This window comes from Crocodylus siamensis, chromosome 1 (assembly GCF_052110815.1).
Source record: "Crocodylus siamensis isolate JL-2025a chromosome 1, ASM5211081v1, whole genome shotgun sequence".
Classification (NCBI taxonomy): Eukaryota; Metazoa; Chordata; order Crocodylia; family Crocodylidae; genus Crocodylus; species Crocodylus siamensis.
The window spans coordinates 361,425,099-361,450,932 of record NC_143395.1 but is presented as its reverse complement, the minus strand read 5'-3'; the positions used below and the strand labels follow the sequence as shown (position 1 = coordinate 361,450,932).

Below are 25,834 nucleotides of genomic sequence, written 5' to 3'. Positions count from 1 at the left end.
CAAACCACTCACACCCCTTGTCCCTCAAGCCCCACAGCCCACCCAAATCTCACACCATGCATGCCCACCCACCAGATGGGACAGGACCTGCTGGCGGGAGCCACAGAAACAGGAGCAACTGCCACACTGCAGCCCTGCTACATGCACACACCAGTGCTGAGATATGTGGCCCCAGCCTGGGGTGGCTCCTGGTCCCAGGAACCACTTGGGGGGGTGATGGGCCGGGGGGAGGGAGGGAGGTGGCAGAAAGGATGTATGAGCGAGACAGACAGACAGACAGACAGAGGGGTCCAGGATGGGGGAGCGCTCTGTGTAGGAGAGCCCACCAAAGCCAAGGTAAGAGCCCCCCTGCCTCCTAGAGGAGCCTGTGTAGGGGGAGGCTGGCCTGGAAGGGAAAGGGCTTGCCCAACTCAGCCCCTGAGCCCCAGTCCAGGGCTTCCCAGAAATGGCACAGGGACTGCTGGGGCCTGGGCACAGGCACAGGAAGCAGAACAGTAAAGGCTGGCACTGCTCAGAGCCAAAAAGCAGCCGGTGGGAGAGCTGCAGTTTGACTCATGCCTGGTGCTGGGACAGAGTTGCAGCTAAGAGCTAGTTGGGGCAGGCAGGGGGTGAAGGTCAGGAGTGAAGGGCGCTGGCGGGGCTGTGGGTTGAGAGTGAGGGGCAGGCGTAGGGATAGGGTAACCAGCAGATCAGTGCTGCTTAGCAACCCACATTCTAGTGACAGAAGGGAGCAGGGGCAGCTCTGATTTTTCTATAATAAAAAAACCAAAAGCAAACACCAAAGTGTATAGATATTTAGAATTCATTTTATTATGATGATAGAGGCACTGGTAGGCTTCCAAATTGCTTTAAAATTCTAAATATATCAATAAAACATTGCCCAACTAATCTATCTATATATAGTTGCATTTCATTTTAATCATGGAATAACATGTTACCAGGGCTAGCGACAGTGCCCATGCAGAGGAGCCTGCCCAGGGCCAATATTGGGGACCCAGCTGGAGGGCAGATGAAGTGGCTGACATCCTGGCCATTTGGGGCCAGGAGGAATCGCTTCAACAGTTCAAAGTGGGGCATGGCAACAAGCACATCTTCTGGGCGAAAGCTGCCCAGGTGGCAGAGTAGAGACACCAGAAGACAACAGCAGTGCCACCCAAAGGCCAACTGTGCAGCTACATCCCACTAGCAGCTGGCCCAGAGGCTCTGCTGCAGTGCCCATACCACAGCCCAGGCGGCCATGTGGTCTCTACCTGGGTCTAGCAGTTTTGCAGCCATGGCCCACAGGTTCAAGGGGGCAGATGCTGCTGCAAATGGCAGCAGGCCCCATTCAAGCAGCAGCCCCCACTGCCAGACTACTGAAGTGGGTAGAGGGTGCAAGAGCCATTCTAGGTTAGGGCTGTTTCAGCAGTCCAGCTGGCACAAGGGGCTATGGTCCCCAGATACCAACTAGCCAGGACTCAGAAGCTCCTGAGGGCAAAGTAGCCCTGAGCTGCTTGCCAGGGCAGATTTTTATACTGCCAGGGGCAGCACAGGTTTTTACACTGCTGGGGCTAGCCTCTAGCTCCCCTGGCTGCAGATCCGGAAAGAGCTGGGCAGGGTCATTTTGCCCCAAGTGGCACAACTTGCCCCACACCGAAGTGTATGTTTAGGCACACGTGCCAAGGCACAAATCTCTGGCACAAATTTGTGCTGCTGCAACTGCACATGCCCCGTCTGTCCAGATGACAAATCAGCAATTACTTGACTAGCTAATACCAGTCTGATTATAAACTACAAACCTACATTCACATCAAGTATCAGGGTTCTTATAAATAAAAATGGTAAGACTGAATATAGCTTAACATTGTCTGTAAACACAAGCGAAACACTACCGTAATAAATCTAATACAGGACATATCTATGCACAACACCCTACAAAACCCCAGCCCATCCCTGCTTCTCCATGGATTCATAACACCTGTCCACAGTGGAAGGATCTCCAGAACAGTCTCCATTACAATAATTTAGCACAACCCAAAAAAGACATTAAAATCATCTAAAGCTACTTAGGCTTCTTTCCAATTTTTTTTTCTTCTTTGCAACTACATAATACATAATGTAAAAACACAGAATTAAATACGGCTTAGGTCAGAATAATCTATTTCATTATTACTATTTCCTATTCAATCTATTTCCTTAATACTATTGTCTGTAATTTTATCTGGAATTAAAAGACACATAAATATCAAGTTTAATTACAAGTTTGTTTTTTTTACAGCAAACTTCATGTACTAGTGTAGTAAAACATGTAGAAGTATTACATTAACTTAGGGGTTCTCAAACTGTGGGTTGTGACCCCCAGGGGGGTCAGATACAACTTAAAAGGGGTCTGCAAACTTTCCAAGGGGTATGTGTGGTGGCCTGGAGAAGCAGCACATGGAGGCAGCTGCTGTGTGTGAGCTCCCCATTCCCCACTGCCGCCATCCAGCACTCAGGGTCGTGGAATCCCGAAGTTTGAGAACTCCTGAATTAACTAGTTAAACTATCAGGTGAATAACTCCAATGCAAGTTTACTTGTGTGACCAAGATACTGGTTATTATAATGGTTAATTTACTGTTAACTGTGAAGAGTAAAACTTAAAAAACAGTTTCTTCACTGAAAGGTGTTAGCTTCTTTGATACAGCCTAGAGAAAATAGCATGTGAAAAAGTCATTAAAATATATGGATAACTGGGTTTAGAACAGCTAGGCACATAGCATTTAATGCCATTATTTTTACATTACATACAGAAACTAAGAGACTGTTTTATTTTATTTTCTGTAGGGTTATAATAATGATGACGTAACATTGCTCAATACCACATACTTTACCATTAACATATAAAGCAAACAGCAGAAATACCTGTTAAACATCAGAATAAATTTAATCACACTCTATAGCTTTATACTCACAAACATGAGCTCCTTCATAGCAGTATCATGAAAATGAAGTTCAGCCACCCCTGCTTCAGAAGCTGCCAGCCACTGAAGTGTCATTCTGAGCTGGGGGTCCACCATACTTGGTTCCATGTCAATGTTCACTATTAGCAATGTCTTTCCTACATCCTCCAAACCTAATATTAAAAATTAAAATGTAAAACAATGGATTCCTAACTTTTTCAAAAGAATTATTGTAGCTCACTTAATATTTGAGAAAATTACACAATATGAACATTATTCATTATAAGAAACACTTTGGGAAATAGAAAACACACTGTTCTGAAATCTTCCATCTTTCTATACACCAATAAAAGGGCACCAATAGCTAACCAACTTGTGGCTGAACTGAAGCATATCTGAACAGAGGGATCTTTAACCTGAATTTAAAGATTCCAAGTGATGGAGAATTTACTACATCCCTTGCTAAATCCCGGAGTAATTAACCGTATTTAAAACTTTACATTTTATTTCTAGTGTGACATTTATTAACTTCAATTTCCAACCACTAGCTGTTGTTATAACTTTGTTTCATAAAATAACTCTGCTCATATAACCTCTGCCTGTTCAGGTTGAAGACTCTGATCAAACACCCTCCTAATCTTTTATTTAAAACGGTAATTAGGTTAAGCCACTTTCATTTCTCTAAGACATGCATTTCTAGACCTCAGATCATACTAGTTGCTGATTTTCAATATTCTTTCTAAAGAACAGATATGAGAAGTGGGCAAAGTATGTCAAGCAATGGTTATACTAATGCCAGAACCAGAGGCAACGTCACCTCTTGACTGATATCAATGCATCCAAATATGCAAGCTCTTTTTGCCATGGCAACACGAAGAGAATGTTTAGTTATCTGTCAAGTCAGTCTTTTTAGGAATTACTGCTTTCCAGCAGAGATCCCCATTCTTCAAGTATAACATATGTTCTTTGTTTTTTTGGTATATGGTTATTTGTATTAAATATCTGCATTAAAGTATACTCTATCTAGCAACTCGTCCATGAAGCATTCATATACTTTTATGAAATATAACTGACTGTAATTTGCACCAAGCTTTCCGGGCCAATGGAACAAAGAGTGAATGTAGGTATGCATTTGACAAAGAACAAAAGAGAATTTGGCTTTATATCCCAGAGCCTGATAAGCCATAGAAGAAAAAAAATCTATTTCAGAAAATCCATAACATTTACTGGATTAGAAGGAATGGACCTGCACAATAATTCCATGATTTTTGGTTTCCTATGCTTAGGGACATACCTAAATTGAGGCAGCCGCCCACTGATTTCACAGGCAAAACACAGCGCCCAGCAGCCATTTTGTTGGTGGAGCATGACACCCCCTCCCCACCCCCCCCCCCCTCAGATAGGTTGAGGCTATGGGGCCCACCCTTTGCTGATTGGCTGTGATGTCTGCCTGTCACATGGGCCCACCCCTCACCATTGACGGGCTGTGAGGGTTGTCTATCATGCAACTCCGCCCTTCAACGCCACTTGATAGAGAAGAGTAGAGTCAAGTGACAGGCAGCTGTCACAGCCAATCGGCAGCAAAGGGCAAGGACAGCAGCCATCTTACTGGCAGCCCTTAAAGCAGGCACCCCTTCTGGGGAAACCAACATTTTTTCCCCCATGGATTTTATTTCCCCCCCCCGCACAGATTTTTCCCCCATCCAGGATTTTGCCCACAAAAGTGGACAGTGCCAGATTTCACAAAATCCATGAAATCCACAAAATCGCAATTTTAGTTGGTCCCTACCTGTGCTAAGTATTCACTGAGGATATTGCAGACCCAGAAATCCTATTGCTGAAAAAGTGCCTAAGGCTAAATTAACTCAGACAAGACTAACAACTAACATGATATACAGTGTTTAATGTATGATAATGGTCTGAAGGGCAGGGATAATGTCTACTGTGTCTGCACAGTGCTATTGTACAAAGTATCTCATCCCTGACTGTGGCCTTTGGGTGGTAATGCAATGCAAACAATAAACTAAGAAATAACAGTCCTCTGCACTGAATGACGTGGCTAAATAGAAGTGGCAATACAAGAAAGATTAAAAAAACTCCATGGTAAAGTGGAGAGTAATATTTTAAACTATGAGATATATTTTGTATCTGTGGAGGGTTAGGTGGCAGTGTGGTGAGATTACTCATGGTCGGGCAGTTCCTATAAAATACCACAATGGTGCAACCTCCAGAGACAAAAGAGTATAGGGCACCTCAAAACCCTAGCCCCCACTGCCTTGTGGGTACTCCTTAGTTGGAGGAAGGCTAAGGGACATCACCCTGCCAGAGACACACTCTTGCTGAGGTGTTAGGCAGTGGGCAGCAGCTCTAATCTGCTGCTGTCTGGCAGAAGCTACAACAATTGAAGCACTGAATGTCTGAACTTGGACCTTTGGACTGCCTCCCAATAGTTTAAAGCAGGGATGATAGGTCTAGGGCAGCCTCCAATCCTCCATACTTTTGTATAGGCATATGTGCTGAAAGTCTTGGTATGCTGCTTGCATAACCTCTTGCACATACACCATGACCCAGAGGATCAACAGTTGTCAAGATGCGTTTCCCCACATCAATTCTGTCTGAAAACTTCCAGCTAAATCCCTGCTTTGGAGACAAATACTTAACTATGAGCTTCTCTTCCACATTTCCAAAACCTTTTCTGTCTACAACCTCCTTTTGTCTCATCTAAAATTTTATCACAATACAAGGAAAAGTACAGTCGGCACAGAAATGTTATATATCAGCTCATATTCTTAGGGGTAGGGAGGGGTTATGGCCATATCATTGTGTATTTTGGCCATCTTCTTTCAATGTAAGCCTTTAGCAGCTCATACCTAAACCACAGTGAGTGAGTCTAGTCACCCTGAGCTATAAAAAGACTCCCTCACAGCCTTCATTCTAAGCTGCACTAAAAAGGAACACAACACAACAAGCAACATAAGCCTATGTTTTTCATTTGGTTTTTGTGAAGAAAACTTGCACCACGCTACAGTAAAATGAAAGAACATCATAGTAATTTCTCCAGCATCCAAATTCTGCAGAAATCTGTACTAACATGTTTTTTTCACATTCATCTGATTTCACATGTCCAGTTAACTGACTTCAGTAGTTCATATTATTAAACGTTCATGTTGTCTGAACAACCAAAGTAATTCCTATTTCTCAAATACTGTAGATGAAAGGATGTCGAAAAGTATGTAAGTGGTTTTATCCTTTGACACTTACTTGATGTGCATTAGGTAAACAATCTATGTATAATGGGAGTCTCACTTTCCTCTCTAATTTATGCAATTTAGAGACGACAGCTACAGCAACCCTTGCTGGAACAGTCATTACCTTCTACAGTATCCTTGGGCTCTTCCTCTTTATCTTCAGTTCCATCACTGGATTTTAAAAATAAAACAGCAAAATATTAACACAAACCCAGTAGGCTAATAATGGATGCATTCAAACTGACGACTGGGTGATGAAGGTTAAAGAGAAAAAAGAACAAATTTATAAAAAAAAATAAAAATAAAAATAAAAATCAGGAAATGACCATGAAAAAGGAAGCTTTGCTTCTCACACCATTTCATGTTATAAATGAATTTGTTAACAAATTTCTATGTTTACAAAATAAAGAGATCCTAACTGGAATATGAAAATGTGGTGGTGGTGTATTTTTGGTTTGTTTGTTTGCTTGGTTTCATTTTTGGCTTTTTTAGGAGAAAAATTGTTTTGTTACCTTTAAGTAAGCAGGAAAGTTTTATTTTCAGTTTGATACAAGACATGAGGATTTAGCATTCTTTAATCATATATTATTTATGCAAAAGACCCCTCTATAAAGCAATTTAATAGTTTTCATAAGCTAAAGCAAAAGGAGAAAAACAGAAATCCTGTAGGAAGCAAGCTCTCTTGTTTGCATGAAAAAGTAATTGAAAGACTTATGGACTAGCAAGCAAACCATGCACAAAAGATCGTTTTTATTTTGCGCCTAAAGAACATTCACAAATTTAGCACAGCAGAATTTATCCATTCAGTATGAATTCATTAAAGAAAATCAAATGATTAGGTGAGAAGCGTGTTGATAATATATCAGATTACAAAAATGCATTGTATCCCTCATCTGCAAAAAATGTTTACTCCATGCATTAATTATGAGGAACTCATCTCTTTATATTTCTGGACTCGACCAACCTGTCTGATGTTGGAAAGGATAAATTCTCCTCATATATATCTCCTTCTAAACCAAGACTGCTCCAGCTACTGCTGTTACCATTACTGCCAGGGGAAGAAGAGAACAGAGCACAACTAGAAAAAAAAACAAAACAGTAGCTCAACCTAGAACCTTCATTTTCCTCAGAGTTGATTTGTCAAAACATCTGATGCAAAACCAGTGCAACTTCCTAAAAAGGCTTGCCTGGACCAGAGTACAAAAAAAAAAATTAATTGTACTTGTATTAATTTTCTAAATCACTGCTTACAGTAATTCTGTTCTTAGACTCATATCTCCTTTTTGTGTCAACAGTATCATTGGTTTCAACAGGACTATTCACAGGAGTATGGGTCCCAATTTGTTATTCATATTAATATTAGTCAAGACTTTATACAATTATGAACTTCGTAGTTTTCAAAGTGAAAAATCTTTCAGTAAATCCAATTCCAAAAACCCAGCAGTCAACTGCTACAGTTGGATTAGCAAGAAATGTTTGGAACTGAGAAAAAGACTGGTATGTATAAAATAGTTTTAGAACATCAGATCCATTATTCTTTACAAGTGACTTTTTAAAAATTGTTCCTTGTAACTTTTCTAAATATATAATAATTTATTCTGTAGCAAAATTTTAATTCCCTGGTAACTGGGATTCTGTTCTACATATGAGCTGTATTTATTCCACATTCATATACAGGTCAAGATTTAAAGCAGGTAAAGTAACACAGTTCTGTAACAATAAAATGAACACTTAAAACACAAATACCTGAAGCCTGCAAGCATAAAAACAAAACAAAGTTGCAGAGCTCCAATACTGCCAGTTCATTTCAGTATAACACAGAATGTGTTCATTTTAGTAAGTCTCTTCCTCACTCAAATGAAGATATAAACAAAAAATAGCAGTTTGTAAAAAGTCTCCAGAGAAAGCAATTAAAATCTAAAATTACAGCAAATCAACAAAATTGCCACAGCTTTAAAAAAAATTAAAAGCAGTTTTCCAAACATTTTGGACATGCAAACAACAGTTAACTACTATGCTACACAGCTATATATGCAGGCAGTTGTGAAAAATCTCTCAAGCAAAGCTGCACTATATAATATATGAAAATTTTAATGTTTACTTGAACTTAATTCAGAATTACAAATATATCATCTGAAAGCACATCCATTAATTATAGTGTATTAGTACCATCATTGTGTATTTGCATATAGAATCTTTCCTTTTGACATATTTTTGACACAATCACACCTAAAGGGCAGAAGAAAGAAGTGTCCCGATTCTCAATCAGATTGTAAAAGGGAAAGACAAAAGTATCGCATTCGGAATAAAACCATACTTCTAATGTGATTGTGCTTATATTTTATGGGAGAAGCTAACCATCATTAAGGTTTGAATTCATCACATGGCTAAACTGCATAGTGATGATAAATCTAGGGGGTTTTTTTAATAAAGTTAATTTTTGTCTGTTGACAACTTGGATCAGGATCACTGAAGACTGAAGTCCTCTACAGAACAGGCTGTGAATTGAAGGAGACACTATAAGTTTCTTCAAAGCATGAAAAACACGTAGCCCTGGCAGCTGGGGAAGCATAGCAGCACTGGGAGCACAGCAGCAATAAGCAGGGGAGCTCCTGCAGGAACTTCTGGGGGGGGTGGCAGCAAGTGCCAACCAGAGGTCGGTGACCACCCACAGATGGCACCAGCAATGTCGGTGGCAGAGGTGGGAAACAGCGACCGTTTTTTGTAGGAGGTACACTGCCATGCCGGGGGGGGTGCACATGCACCCCTATGCACTGCCACTGCTTCAAAGTGCTCTGAAATGCAATGGAGATGGAAGGAGTAGAAAATAAATGTTGCTGCCCTACCAATAACAAACTGCTGTCTTGTGTAACGTGTATGTGTGTCTGTTAGACCCTGAATTACCAAGCAAATTTACATAAGGTCATAAAATAGTAACTGCATTAAAATTATCATCCTTGAGGTCACCTTCAACACAATAAATTAGATATGAAGTATCTACAACTATTCTCTCAAGTATCCTGTACTCTTGATGTGGTTCACTAATACCAAAAATAAGCAGAATCTTCCCTCCTGCACTTTCAGATTAGTCTAATACATAATATCTCTTCTTTATCCAAAACAAACCACTTCTAAAAGTTCATTAATTCAAGTACAAATGTTATCAGTAAAAGTTCATTTTACCATGAAACATCTTCTCTTCTCAAGGAACAAAAACAAGAACAGGGAAGCAAGTCATGCAGGGTTAGACTGCAGCTGGTTGAACTGCACGTGCTTTTTTTCCTGGGGAATTTATTTTATATTCCAGAATCTAAGCTAGTAAAAAAGTCTTCATAACTATAACAGCTAGTGCTATGATAATCTTCAAAATATGAACTAAATGTGATCTGTGCATCAACATTTGCCCAATTCTACAAACAGCTTTTTTCTTCCCCAACAAAGGGTAAATTTGATCTTCTACCTCCACTTTCAATTCATAACTAGGTGCATGTGTAACTGAAATCCAATCGGTAGTCACTAAATCAAACCTGTAAACCAGTCTGCTGAGTGGATAAAAACTTTTGGCAGTAGTGGACCATTTAGAAACCCCAGAAGAAAAACAACTGTAAGCACAGTAGTGGGTAGCTGGCCAATCAGAACCATAAACAGAGACTTTCTGAAAATGTTTATCATGCTCAGGTCTATCATTTCTTATGGAAATAAATTATAAAATCTATGAATTTAGTGTCCTTTTAAATTCTGAAGAGAACTAAGGCTACGAAATACCACTATATCATAACTGCAGACGGAAATTTGTTCTTAAATACCCATAATGCTAATGATGGTATCAACAAGATTCCCAGTGTCCTTAACGATGTGTAAACATACTGATCTAAGAAGTACCTACAAAGAAAACTGAACTACTTAGCAGTAGACCTGAATACCCTTAACTGACGTGGCCTTTATATGACCAGTAAAAAAGTGTCTTAATAAGTGATTTCGATAGCAAAACAGACAAAGGCTTAAATTGTTGAGCAGGTAAAATAGATCATGCTAGCCAAATTTCTATGATATTAGTAAGAGTCAAGAACTTAGGAGACTGAAAGAGAGGACTACAGGATGCTGCTTTCAACAAGGGTGTTTATAATAGAGATTGTATAAAAATAATAATAGCCCTAGCCAACTCACCTAACTGCTCTAAGCGGAGAAAGAAAGGATGAATACATATAAGGAAACATATTCATATCAAGGAAAAGTTGCTCATACTTGAGACTTTAGAAATGATAGGACATGCTTTAGTTGAATGATTACAGGGTGTCTCTCTACACATGAGCTTAGAAGCAAGACAGGAGTAGAATTGTAACAAAATCTGGTTAGTAAAACCAGCACTATTACTACAAAACCTATTATGCATGATGAAAGCACCCTCTACTGTTGAAAGTCATCTTTTCTGTTTTAATACAAAGAAATCAGGAGCAAAACAATAATATAAATATGAAGCATTCAGTTTCATGTTAAGCTGCATGCTAAATAATTTAATTCCCTAGTCAGAACAATATGATAAACTATAAAAACATGGGTGTTGTATACGTTTTGTCATCATGAGGTCAAATGACATTTCTCTACTTTTCAGATTTTTTTTTCACTTTTTATCCAGTGCTAAGGAGTATTAAAAGAAAAAAGGGAGATGAAGTGGCAGTTAAAGTACATGGTAAAAAATGAGAAAAAATAAGTAATTCTACATTACCAGCTCTTGAATGATTTGTTATACAGGCTCTTAATACTGTTTTAAAAATGCATTAAGATATAAGCATGCCTATTTGAAAAGTACATTAAAAATTCATATTATAACTGCAATAACTAAGTGTCTCTGCTCATTTAAAATAATGAAGTTAAGCTCATTTCTATACTATGAGAAATGTTGAAATAACTAATCATCAATAGTTCAATAAAAAATATTGCCCCTCCGTTTCCATGCTAACTGAACACTGACTACAGAAAACAATTATAAATAATCAGCCATTGCAACTGTGGATTGCAGGCTACTAATTTCCTTAAAATACTTCCACCTTTTATTCCCAACTTCTTGAATATTTCTGTGTATTTACTTCATGCACTTCCACTGAAGATCTGCTTTACACTCCATCCAGTGTTGCATTATTATAATCAATTTTGTAAGATTTCTACCCTTAATACTTTATCATAGATCCAGCTGCATAACTGTAAAATGTTTATTTAATATAGTTTCAGATGTAAATACATGACATTTTTATTACATAATTTGAATAATTACACCTCAGTAGCAAATACTATTTATTAACAAACTTCACATATAAACATGGATCCCACAATTTCTTGATTGATGTGTGTAATTTGCACTATAACAAGTGAACACATTACCAAAAATAAATCCGATTCTATTCTTCCATTATTTTGGAGTTGTAAGGAAAAAATATATTTCCTCTTTTCCCTATATTCCAGCATATAGGCACAAGCAGCATGATACTGAAGTCATTATATGATAGACAACTCAATCTTTTTGCTCAAAGAACCATCTGCAAACTATTGTTTGCAAAAGTTATTAGAGTAGCTAACACCAACACGATGCTCACTAACAGGAAAGCAATATTATCATGTAATGTTTTCTATTTTCTCTGACTTTTACTACCCTACAGTATGGTACGGATCACAGCCAACAATGTACCCAGAAGGCTGCTTTCAAGGTTATATGATCTTAGGAACCTTTTCAGAATACCAAAAAGTGGGAAACCACATTTCTAAGAAAACATAGTTACTTATATTTTTCTGGGAAGGATTTGGTAATTATCAGTTTGGTGTTCTAATGTGCGATAGTTTTTAGACAAGTCTTTAAAACAAGTTATGAAAGCAGTTATATTCATACTAGAAACTAATACAATGTGTGTACTGTAAATCAACATCCGAGATCTGTTACAGTGAAAATTACAGCTAACTTTAAACAGTAACTTTAATTATAACCTGCTTTTCAAATGTTCACAACTTTCCAAAATATCTTCCCCCGAGAATAGTCTCAATATGCTAACAGATTCTGTTTTAAAGGAAAATATGACAAAAATCTGTGTCCTTGGTCATGAGCTGGAAAGCTACAAAAAGCATACTTTCTTCCATTTTAAGTAGTTAGACATGTTTTTGCTCTGAAAACTCAATGTAAAATATGCTTTAAAATGTTTATGTTAACCATTCTTGGTAAGGATGATGGCCTTCTGTTATTTACAAAAACCCTACATTTATAGTACAAATTATTTTATTAATGTTGGGTGCTAATTTACTTTATTGATGTTCAGCTGCTAACAAGCATGCAAGTTTTATGAAGAAAGTTTATAGTGCAGAAAATCTCTCAACAGGACAATAATGGATTCTATACCAAAATCTAAATTTTCCAGAGCAGTAAGTGCACTCTGCCTAAGGGAACCCATTTCCTGAGGACCCTGATATATCACTATAAAGAAAAGCCTTACAGAGCTTTCCAAATTCAACTTCAGCTGAAAGGGCTTACAAATGTCAACCTGCAAATCCAGCTCCTTAAGTCTGATATGGTTCAATTTTTTCTGTTAAAAGTTTTTTGTAAAAACAGAACAGTTAAAATAGAAAATTTGAATAAAATAACTTAAACCATGAAAATTTTAAAAGTTACAATGTTCTTGTTCTTGCAAACAAAGTCTTCAATTTTTAATTGATAAATGTTGATAAACATTGATTTCAACTTCACCCTTACAGACAGATGAAAAAAATACTTCCATAGTTAATAAACAAAATTTATAAAAAGGGGACATAAGACAAATGATGACTGATAGTGTTGGATGACAGGGAGCAGTCCTACAGAACCATAATGACTGTAGTTTGGACTCCAACTCTCAGAAATCCTAGGGGACTGGGAACAAAGAGAGAGGGGAAGTGACAAAATGGGCAAGGGTGAACAAAGCCAGGACTGATAGCAGCTCTGCTGCTCAGTTGGCAGCAGTCCTTCAGTAGTTATGTGCATCACGGTAGGCAGTTAAACTGCACTAGAGTAATAGTATACGGTCATTAATAAATCGTCTGGTAAATCAGAGTGCACCACTAACTTAATGCACTCCTGAAAATTAAAATATATAAAAAATAAACAAACAAAAATCAATGAATATTGATATTATTGATCACAGTTATTAAAAACAAATCAAATTCTGCCAAACCTATAATTTGCATTTTAGCACTGCTATTAAAGTGTGTTCATTAATATATTAAAATTTGTCATTAAATATGCACATCAAAATATACAGATTTTTATGCATGACAATGTGCTATGCTAACATACTATGAAAGCTAACTCATGCCAGGAAATTGTTAAAACCCATACCCTAATTTTTAATACACATATTTGTGTGCGAACGTAAACACGCATGATAAAAATCCCCTTCTGAAGGGTAATGTTAATTTAAACATAATTCTAGAGCCAATTTCACTGAAAACACTTTCCTGTTAAATGGGAAATAAAGCTCTTCTCCGAAAGAGAAAGCTAAACCACATCAATACAGCATGAGGTTATTCTGTATCTATATTAGCGTGTTTTCATAGTTACCTGTCACTGAGATGAAGAAAACTGCTGCTCTCATCAGCATGCTCATCTTCAAAACTTAAATTGGACCAGCTGCCAGTGCTATCATCACCAATACTCAGACTCGTCTGTTGGCTAACAATAGATTCAGCAGAGTGGACTCCTTCTCTTCCCACAGAACTAAACAAAATTAAAAATACAGAACACCTCTATAGTGTTGCATTTCATGCTGCTCCAAAAAAGTTCAGGTAGCCAGTTTAATGACACTTCAGATATATTAAGTCTCATGAAAAGCAGGAGACATGAGTGAAATCACTCAACTACCCCAAAACTAGGTAATCAATCATTTTGAGATGGTTTTTCTAATACATACATATACAAATTAGACTTTTGCAAAATGAATCAAGCCTGGGGGCACCATTCGGGATCTTCTTCCACCAGGGAAGGTAGTTACTGTGCAAGCACAAAGCATCACTGGGAAGACTAATTCATAGCATACTGGTGCTTGGTATTTAAGTCCTATAGACTTTATATTAATTAAAAAGTATACAGCTACACAGGAGGGGGTTCTAGCATCTTTTGACTTATGCACAATGCAACATTTTGTAGGGGTGTGCAAAGCAGGCCATAGTCAATTTTGATTCGGCCTGAATCGGGGGACAGTGATTCGATTCTGATTTGGAGAATCAGTGATTCGGCCATAGATACAGCTTTAAATGTTTTTTCTACGTACCTCGAGGTATCAGGCATGGCTCGTGAACACTGAGATGGTGGGGTGAATAAAGTGTCCCACAGGAGCGCAGGGGGCAGAAGTACTTCTGGTGCAACACCAAGCACGCAGGAGACCCCCTGTGTCCACCCCACGTGGAAGGGCTTTTGGTCCACTTTCGGGACTGCTGCCGAGTGTGCGGGGGACCCCCCACCGTGCTCCTGTGGGACACTCCATCCACCTCACCATCTCAGCATTCACGAGCAGCCTGCTACCGCAAGGTATGTAGAAAAAACATTTAAAGCTGTGTCTATGTCTGATTTGTCGAATCTCTCCGAATTGATTCAAGAGATTAAAGGGTCTCCTGATTCAATTCGGATTCAGAGATTCGGCTGCCAAATCAGGCCAAATCTCCGCCAAATGGAATCAGTGACTGAAGCTTCACATAGCTCTAACATTTTGGCTAATTTTTCTCACTTGCTATGGTCAGTCTTGCTCAACCAGTCACATGATTAGTCTAGACAAAATGCTGGCAGAAACAAGCATGTTTACCACTCATGCACATACAATTAAACAAACATTTTTTAAAAATAAAAAAGTAGATAAAGGTTTATTTTTCCTGTTTCAACGTGGTAAGGCAACTAACTTTATTTTATAGACTCTTCTCTTTTGTATAAGTAACTTCAGAAACCTGAATTTGCATGAAAACATCAAACAAAATGAGCTCATTTAATTTTTATACTGTATTTCCCCACATACCACACATCCCCAAATAAGATGTGCACCTTATTTTTAGGAAGACACAATGAAGAGACTTTTTCTGGAGCTGATCACCAAGAATAATAACAAAGCCTAATCTTCAGCTCGCTCACTCTCTTTCCTACTCAGGCAAACGCTCTTTGACAGCAGAATCGTCAGCAGATCTTGGGTGCTCAGCCCAAAGCTTAAACTGTAGCTGCTGCTGAGGACTGAACTCCATTGACAAACTTAGGATTTTCAAAACAGCTAAAAACAGTCTGCGGAACTGTGAAATAGGATGACATTCTTCTATTATGTGCAGAAAAAGGCAAGTCGATACCCTGCTTAAGTCATGCACCCCGATTCTGGAAGGCTAATTTTTGGGAGAAAGGTGCATGTGTGTTATATAAGTAAATATGGTAATAAAATTAGCTATAAATGCTTTATAAGATTCAATGTAATAACTTTTTAAAAAGCTGTAATCATTTTTTAAAAGGCTAAATTTGAAAATATACAGGGTAGGAACAAATTAAACGTAACCTTAAAGGCAAACTCTGGTAGTCCATATACAGGCGTTCTGTTGGTTAGAACAGGGGCATCAAATATTCAGCTCACGTAACTCCTAAAGGCACTGGAAATTCAGGGGCAGGGCAAGAAGAAGCAACATTAATCTGTGGCTCCCTGAACTACAGGCTCCTGTGGCAATTTCCACCACTGCAATTCAACCTGCCGGAAGTGGGTCCGAATCCAGCCTATGAGGAACCACATGGTCTGGATCCAGCCTGTACAGCAGGGAGGAGCAAAGATGTTTGACATCCCTGGGTTAGAGAATGTGTTTTCCTGTCCCCTCCACAGCCGTGCAAAGAAACAGGTCACAAACATACCACACAGCAAGTGTAAACTGCTAACCATGTTCTTCCAAGAAACTTCCATATTCTCTGTCTTCTTAGAATCACAATACCTCCGTCATGCTGGAATAATGCACAGCTGTCCCTCCTTCCCCTGCCCAACATTTCATTGGCTCTTAGTACCATAATTTAGCTTGAAACTTTCATTAAAACGTCTTGAAAAGTGACATCTACATAACAATTCAATGTTAGCCTTTGTGAATCAAACACTTGCATTTAAAAAGTTACATGTGCTCCAAATAAGGATTTCAAATAACATGCATACAGGGCCACAACCTAAAAATGTAATAGTGTTCAGTTTTATATGTTTGAGGCCATCAAGACGAAGAGATGGAGTTCTCTGCATTTTGCCTGCAACTGTTGTGTGAGAAAATGGAAGACCTATCTCTTAGGCTTTGAGTGCTTTTGAACAGATACTGTCATCTATTAGCTATTTGGTATCTTGAAAAAACTGGACCAACCTGATTGTGGCTTTCAACTATTCACAAGGCCTCCAAGCACTACCACAGTAAATATTAACAACATAACCAAATATTTTAATCTTACACATCACCACACTATTTAAGAGCCAAGGAAATAAAAATATATTATCTGTTGTCAAGCGGACCCATACGAAGCCAAGGTGTGGGAATGTACTTTGTAATTTAAATTTGTATTTACAAAATGCAATTCAAAATTGCTTTTGATCACAGAAGTTTTCACATTAACAATTTGCCATTTGCTAAAACAAAAAGAAAAAAAATAAGACGACAATATTACCTCATATTAACAGCATGACCAATATTAGTCATAGCTGACGTCATTATTTCTGTAGTAAGACTCTCAGCAAAACTGATTCCATCTTGACCAATACCACTATCAGCTGCCAAGCTTGTGTTGCTCAGTTCTCTCTCTGCTTTCTCAATAGCTGCAGTGACTACCTTCTCAGAAAATAATGTCTTCTGTTCCATGTCAATATGAATTTTGGGAATATCAAGGTGTAAAACTCTGGATTTTTGACAGACACCACCCAACCTTGAATTCGGTATTTGCCTGATACTAGTGTGGGGGTCTTGTGCGGGGAGGCATTGAGATGAACTTTCAGTACAATACTGATGTTCTTTCATACTGCAATATCTGCAGGCTGTTCCAGAAAAAGGGGACAACTTTTTGGTGTAAGTGAATCTATCCCCATTTTTCTTGTTTTCAGCAGCTTGAAGAACAGCAGACTCCAAACTCATTTCTAAAGTGTCATCCACCATTTTTCTGGCATACTGTTCTATCGCTTGAATTATGCCTTCACTGTAACCAATTTCATTTAGGCTTCCTGTACTATGATACAGCTTGTGTTTTTCAGAGAAAGGAAGAAATGTTGTTTTAAAGAGATCCCCTGTGACGTCATCATGTTTAGATTTCGTATACAGACAAGAATCTGTTAAAGATTTTGGTAAACATACTGCTGACATTTGCAGTTTTCTTCTGACATCAGAAGTTATGCTGTGAGCAAGGGACTCTGAAAAATGGAGCGAGTCTGGGCATTCAGTTCTGTGTGTATTGTTATTCCTTTCAAAAGTTTGGTCTTCACACTGATGAATGCTACTTCTCATTTGCTTTTGTGTATCATTATTCGATACCTTCAACAGTTCGTGCTTACCATTTACCTCGGCGTTTCGTCCAGGAAATATTCTTCTATTGTACTTCAGTTTGATTTTCCTGGCAGCTTGCTGTAAGCCTGATTTTATAGATCTGTAAACAAGTCTACTGGCATACTGATCCATTAATAACTCGCTGTTACCACCTTCCCTTTTCAGAACTTGAATGATGTGATCTGCATATTCATCAGTCACACTCTCACAGCTTGGATACTTGGAAGTCAGACCTGTTGAGCTTGAACTCTGAGGTAAAGAAAGCATCGATGAATCTACCTCTCTGGACCACTGGTCCACCACTGGACCCCACCTCTCTTTCAAACTACAATCTTTATCCTTTCGTCTAAGATGAAGACAGTCCACATGACAACTGACCCGCTTTAACCTCAGTAGCTTGCAATGCCTTGATTTTACCATTTTCTTGGCCTCACTGATAACTTTTCCAGCCATATCACCTGCATAGTTCCACAGTGAATTTAAAGTTTCTTCTGGGATGTTTATAAACGCAGTATATGCACATCTTTTGTTTTGCACATTTAACTGGAGGCGTTTATCAGCTTCTCTTTGAGCTGTTTTGGCATCTAAGTGAGAAGCAGCCATTTCAGTTGCCATTGAAATGATACGGCTGGCTAAATGATCCGCATACTCTACTGTTCTCTCTGAATGTGCAGCTTTCTCCTCCAGCATTTGAAAATGTTCTTCATCGTCACTGCTTTCAACTTCTTCAGAAAGTGATCGCATAAGTTTTAACATAAATTCTTCCTTTCCGAAGGAGTCATGTTCAGTTTCAGATAACCCAGCAGCAGCTGGGTTATAAGGTGTGGAGGGTGGTGTTGCAGGTGCAAACTGCTTTGCTAATTCTCCCTTAAGTTTCTTGGTTAGCTTCCTTAAGTTCCATTCAGAATTTGTCTGTAAAGGTACTAAAGGAGTTGGTGGTGGCGTATCAGGAACTGCACAGATATTTCCATCTCTAATACTTGATTTATCATCCACCTGCAAAGCATCTTCATTGCCAAACGTCATTGTGTGTAGTAAAGAACTTTCCTGCCCAAAAGCCATAGGAACCGACAGTGCGTTTTGCATATCATATTTTTTCAATGGTTTATTTAAGGACTTTACTGAACAGCTTCTGGAATTAGTGAAGTCTTCTACAATGTGCCTAGTAACAGTCACAGGTAGACAAGGTGGCAGGACGCCTGAACAAAACCTAGGTACTCCATATCCTTTTTGTTCCTGAGCATGATGTTTTGGTGGAGAAAGACAACACTGAGTAGAATGAGCTGGAGTAACAAGAATTTTAGATGGATTATTCAAGGGCGTCTGTTGTTGTTCCATAATCATAGGAACAATATTTTGTTTTTCAGACTCCTGTTTCTTTATTGTACTACACACTTCTTTTCTGCTATTATCTGTATTTGTCTGTGAGCCTCCATTATATACTTCAGTCTCATTTGTTTTGGATAATGCAGATATAGTTTTATCAGACTGTTTCACAATATGTTTGGCTAAATGATCAGCAAACATAATCTTAGGTACGTCATCACCAATACACTGTAGATGAGGTTCTCTCTCTATTTTTTTTCTGGTTAAAAAACCAGTATAACTCTCCATGGCTTTGGTAACTCTAGATGAGGTTATTGCTTCGTAAGCTTCATTTACTATCATGTCTACCATTGTTCCAGAGAAACTGTTGATGCTTTTTGGCCCCTTAGTTAATTCTGAAATGTTATTCACTCCAGAATTACAGTTTGTTTGTTTGTTATCACTCCGGTTACACAAAAACTGTGCGCAACTTCCAGTACTTTGACTGTGATCTGGAGTCAGGTAAATATTTCTAAGAGAAGCCACTTCCTCTTCTCTGTTTTTAGTTGTAAAATATGGCTGTGTTGACTCTTTGCACATTTTCAGATTTCCACGTAAGACTGGACCAGTGCACACTTTTGCATTATAACCATCAGAAGAAACTTGATGTTGACAAAGTGCTCTTCCAGCTAAGGGTACTGGTATTGAACTAACAACACCAGAGGTGCAAAACAAAGCTTGTTGAACAGTATATGCTTTTCCAGATTCTTGCACTGGATGCAAAGTTGCAAGACTTCTTTCACAACAATTAGAAAAAGCAGTGGAAGTTTGTGTTGACTGCAACATACTTTCTGCACTTACATACTTTATGTTGTCCATGGAAACACTAATTGCTGCTTGTGTTGTGAAGGTCACATCAACCTGGGATAATTCAATAAAAGCTTCCTGAATGACAGATTCAGACAAATCTTTGGCATATGATCTCACCACTTTGTCTTCAAATTCAAAGGACGAATAATGGGCAGCCGAGGGCGATGATGGATATGAAAACTGACAGACTTCCATTATTCCTTCAAAAACAAGTTCTTCAGCCAGGTCTGCTGCAAATCCTGCAACTGTGTTTGTAAATATTTGTTTCTTTACATATCGCAGTTCTTTCAAAGCACTTGTTATAGCTTCACTAACCAAAAGGCTTGCTAGTCCATTAATGGCACGTTCCTTCAGTGAAAAGGCTCGCTGTCTGCCAATCTCGTAAAAAGCCATCTGAAAGACTGAAGAAGTCAATCTAGCAGCCAAGTGACACAGTGCATTGGTGCATGAAGAAACTCCTTTCTGTAGGTCTTTAAATGCACTGCCAAAACTTTTCTCAACCAATTCTGTTGCAAATTTTTGAATGCTGTCTTTAATCATTAGTGATTTGCATTTAGATTTAGCTTTCTTATCTTGCTCCGTAACTGACGTTTTCCCTTTGAACTCTAAAGGTTGACCTTTTTCCTCTCCTAAGGCAATCCTACTAAGGTTAGAATTGTTTTCTGCATGTATTTGGCCTGGTGAAGACTGAGGATGAAAAAGAGAACCTAGTATTTCAAATGAAACATTGTTTGCATAATCTGAATATGCACTGTAAAGTGTATCGTAATTTTGATTATTCCCATCTCCACTGAGATCCATCCGACAAAGACATTCAGTGGAAGCGCAGCTTCCTAGAGGACTAAAAGCTGAGGATCTGATAGGACTGAACAAACCCCCACTGTCTTCTCCTGATGCTTTTACTGGACGTGGGGAATCTGGAACATCAAAGAGGTTGCTATATGGTGATTCTGGTTTACGAGGAGTTGGTTTCCTTACATTGGCTGGAAGAATGGGACGATCAAACTTGAATCTTTGAGGATTCATAGTGGTGGTTATTGAATGCAGTTGTTCATGAGTGACCCTTCTCTTCTGGGGTGGATTACCAAGGATGGGATCCCTAATAAGTTTACAAGTGCTTTCCAGACTTTGCTCCTGTTCATCAAACTGATCAAAACTATCAAAAAATTCACTCACTTCTGAGTCTGAATCCTCTATACCATCTTTCACTAGTGGAATTTTTGGTAGCTGAAGTTTTGCTTTCAAGCTTTTTTGATACCCTTCTTCATCTAAGAAAATGACCGGACTTGGGCTAGAGCAATTCGACTCAGATGATTCAACAGGAGAGGAGGAAAACAATGTTTTATGCAAAAAATTAACACTTTGATCAGAAGAACTGCATGGCTTGTAGAAACTCCTCTGTACCCAAGGATCAGAAATGGAGGTTGTGACTGAACTCTTTAGAGAGGAGGATAGCTCTTTAAGCCCCAAGATATTTATCAGAGAAGCAGAAGACTTGGCAGATGACTTCTGATGAAAAGAACTAAAAATAATCTTGGAATCGATGGCTTCTAAACAATGAGAAGGGATCGTCTGTGAGGCAGCATCACGGTGGCTTCGAGGAGTAACATGGCTAATGCCTAAAATGGAAGAGAAAATGCTTTTAAAACCATTATGTAGGAGCAACTAATTTTGATAACAATATCCGGGCAATAATTACAGCTCCCCTACCACTGCAAATGCCTGAGACTGTGAGCTCTGTTATAGGGCAGATTTTACTTTTTCTGCCTCCACCACTGAAGCCAGAAACTTTAATTTAAGATATCATTGTCTGCTTCTGTGATAATCCGTTTAAGAACAGAAAATCAGTTAAAAAAATTACTGAATATAGGTCTCAAAAGTTTACCACATAATTGAAAGCAGTCTTTGGCCCAGACTGCAGCTCTCATTTGTTGCAGTCTCTCTCAGCATATAATATAGTAACTAACCAGCATTCTGGGTCTTTGAAGGCTCTTCTTCATCTAGATGCTCAAAAGCAGTGACAAAATCATCCTCAATTGAAGATACTGATTGATTTGTGTCGTCATCCTCTGTATGGGATGTCTCTGGATGTTGTTTCTGTACTGAGTTCACTTCCATTGCATACCTTACACCAGTAGCGTATTTGCTCAGCAAGGTAAATATAGATTTAACCGTAGTCCTTGGAAATGAAGGAGACAATCTCATCACACAAAGCACTCCAGAAAGATGATTCTTGAAAAAGAGAAGAAGAACAAGAGAACAGAATTATACAGTTCTTAACAACATACTTTTTACTTATAACGTGAACTTAGATTCATTTAAAGCAATGAGAGCTAACCTTTTTGGAAGGCGGGCCACAAAGCAGACCCAACACCCTCCCCGAGTGTCACCCAGATCCGCTTCCCCTGCCCAATCTGCAGCTGTATTACCTGCCCTCCCTGACCTGCTGCATGTCACACAGAGGCTGCCTGTGCCACTTGTGGCATACATGCTGCAGGTTGGCCACTCCCAATTTAAAGTGTCAGAAGCAAAAGTGATCTTAAAAAAAAAAGTATATCACAAACAATATTCCATTTTATATGAGGAACCAGAGGCACAGCATGTAAGTAATTTACCCAAGCTCAGTAAAGCTAAGGTGAAAGACTGCCACCAGCCCAGAGACCACATCTCTCTTCTGAATGCAAAAATTCTTTAAAACAAATAAATTGTTACATTGAAACACTACAGCTTATTGCCTGCTAGCTGTTTAATGCCTGCTAGTGATAGAATAACTTTATCATATATCATTAGTAAAAACAGTTTCAAATTCTAGTAACCCTAATGCTTGGAGAGGATGTAGGAAGTATCTAGTATCAACCCCTGACATTTCCCAAATCTTTTTTCTTCTTGCTACTTGACAGAGGAATTGGCAATGTACCTGAGAGGAGATGAGGAAACTAACTCATCCGGTTTCATCTTCCTTCCAACTGGCAGCATAAAAAGAATGTCATGAGGGGAATAAAGGCAGGGGGCCAACTGGAATTTTTCAGAGGACAGCTTAACATGCAGCCAGGCTGATTACACTGCCCACAGGCTGTGTGGCTAGCCTGCTGATTCATTCAATTGAGTGCATTCAGCACTGCCAGTTCTGGTTGAAATAAAACTAATCTTCCAATGCCCATAGGCTTTTGAGGCAAAGAGAAGGGGAAGAGAAAAGGGCATTACAGGCATTGCCCCTAGTATGTTTTAGATTTCCACTTTACTGACATGTTTGAAACATACTCCTGCTGGGTGCAGTGCTTACAACATCAGCAGCAAAAAGAATATCTTAATAAAAAAAAGACAAAAAGGAAAGTACCTATGATAAAGAACCCTACATCCCCTACAATTTTGTGACTTGTCACCAGAACCTCTTTAGGCAACAAAGCATGTATACAATTATTATTATTGTTTTTGTTATTAATAATAATGATAATAATAATAACGATAGTAATAATAATGCCTAGCATTGCACACACCACTTCATAAACTTTAAATCACAGAAAGTAGTACCCAAAAAGTTTATTGTGAGCACTATATGGTAATGCATTTTAAACGCAAGAAAACTTCAAAAAAAACACCAAACATATACTAATACTTCTAGTGACATATATAAAAGACTGAGATTTTTTACCTGATAATGTGGGACATCAGGTCTTTCCAAGGGTTTATTTGTATCCTTCAGAAAAATGACTTCATTTTCATTTAGAGTGCACAGCTGTAGCGATTTTAGAACATCTGGGAGTTCTGCAGAAACAGCAGCCAACTCCTAATTCAAATACAAAACAACACACCAAGTACAGAGTGAAAAACTAATATGCTAATGATGATACTTAAGTACTGAAGGTTAAAGAAATATTAGCAGCCACCACTTTCTTCCTTTCCCTTTTCCATGTTCTCACAGTACATTAGAATCCTGCCTTAAAGCTAGTTTATAATAATGTTCTAACTAAAATCTCAAGATACCTCTAGCAGAAGAAATAAACATCAGTGTCTCCCATCGTTCAGAGGAGCTTTAAAAAGCACACAGGAGAAACATGAGAGCAGTGAAAAGCAACTGCAAATCCTGGGAGGTATGCAAACACATAGGAACATTTCAGCTAATGTTAAAGATTCTTCTGTTTGGTAATCCCCACATGCTCTATCAGGTCAGTGCCCAGGCAAAATTTAAAAAAAAATCCAGTACTAATGATTAATTATGATCTTGGACAATAAAAAATTAGTCTTAGCTAGAATAAGTATGCCTACAAAAGACAAGGTTAATATTATACTATGATTTTATGGCATAATTTTAATGAACAAATGTTTTTATTCATTCATTATACATCCAAAACAATAAAGCGGGTTCCATTTTTTCTATATTCCATGCATCCTCATGTAGAGAACCCAAACAGTTTGGATTCATATTTAAAACGGAGATCAGATCCATATTTAAAAGAATGCTTATAGGATTATTACTTTGACATCCCACAGAAGCATGCTATGCACTTTGACTGCAAGTCAGAGCAGAGACTCAGTGTTAATCTTACTGTTTTAATGCAAGTAAGTTATTACTATGAAAGTCTCTCTATTTAATGACTAACATCTTCCACAGTACAGGTTTCCCTTGCTTTATGCTGTACATGGGTTCCTGGAAAACAGCACATAACTCGAATTTGCATAAAGGGAACCCACTTTACAATGTAACAAATAGGGATATGTTCCAAGACTTTGACTGTACTGACCACCCCCCCCCAACTCATTTCTACCAGTTTTACAAGACAATTTTGGTACTCACCAACAAAGGACAGTACACACAAGCAGAGGGAGAGGGGTAGGAGATAAGCTAGTGGGACACTTAGAAGCCATAATGGGGATGACAATTACAGAAACACATTGCAGACAATGAGCAAGGAGCACAGATCCACACAGGAGACTATATTTTGGTGTGCATCATTCCCGCAATGCACTGCACAAAGCAGCTGACTGTGGGTTTCCACCACACTGATCACATAAAAGTGAATTTACTTCACAGATAACGAATTTTGGTATAAAAAGGGTCACTGCATAAGAGCAAATTCATTCATACAGAACCCACATAAAGCGAGGGAAACCTGCACACACAGAACTTTATTAGCTGTGGACAAGATGCGTCATTTCAAGGTTCCTGACCTAAACAGCAGCCTCCTTGGTGTAGCTCAAACAAGACTGTTTTTTCATACTGAAAGAAAAATAGAATGCTTGTGTATCAACACAGAAACTGAAAGATGTTTAAAGATACAAGATAAGCTTTACAGCTCTGAAGCTTCCTTTGTATTTTATTGTAAACAAAGAGCAAAATGGTTTAAAGATTAACCCTAATGTTCTAATGAAATCAATAGTTCAGTAATTACTTGTCACGCTTGATGTGTTCCACATCACTTCCCAAATTACAGCATTTTATAATTATAGTTCTCACAGATTTACAGAATCTGAATGAAATGTACTGGTAAAATTTATGTTAGCACTACACATGACATATAATATCCCGGGGATGAATGAGAGAGGCAATTACAAACCAGTTGGAGTAGCTGTCTTTTCACAGATATGGCACTAATTAAAGAAATTTAGTTAAAGACTAGAGATTTAGTTAAATCACTACAATTCTATAGATGTTCTTGCATTGTTTTTAAAATTGGCTTACATCATTTTCAGCTTGCATCTGAAACTTACAATAGGCAGTTTACAGAGCTGTACTGGTTCAATTAAATTTGATATCACTTCTATAGTTCAACCAAACATCGTTCACCTATAATTATTTCTATATATAGGAACATAAAGGCCTGACACTACTAGACATGCAGAAACTCCACAAGTCCATACTTGCATAGACTATTTCAGATTATGTGGGAAATGGAGCGCCACACTGTCAGAGGATTTAACCTCAGTCTTGCAGATCTCAGAGAACTGAGAAAAAATGCAGG

General features: G+C 38.4%; 1 protein-coding gene across 7 annotated transcripts in view; it reads right to left on the bottom strand.

The window, feature by feature from the left end:
• AKAP11 (A-kinase anchoring protein 11) overlaps positions 1-25,834 on the bottom strand; it is a 62,100-nt gene that overhangs the window by 11,518 nt on the left and 24,748 nt on the right. For 5 of the 7 annotated variants that reach the window (XM_090025137.1, XM_090025129.1, XM_090025156.1 and 2 more), the window contains 7 exons: positions 23,527-23,661; positions 21,842-22,106; positions 16,834-21,493; positions 13,744-13,899; positions 7,132-7,245; positions 6,292-6,338; positions 2,932-3,092 (listed from right to left, as the gene is read on the bottom strand). In XM_090025137.1, coding sequence (XP_089881263.1) covers positions 2,932-3,092; positions 6,292-6,338; positions 7,132-7,245; positions 13,744-13,899; positions 16,834-21,493; positions 21,842-22,106; positions 23,527-23,661 — 5,538 coding nt within the window. The remainder of the gene's footprint in view (positions 1-2,931; positions 3,093-6,291; positions 6,339-7,131; positions 7,246-13,743; positions 13,900-16,833; positions 21,494-21,841; positions 22,107-23,526; positions 23,662-25,834) is intronic. The other 2 variants (XM_090025147.1, XM_090025165.1) reach the window with 2 other exon arrangements.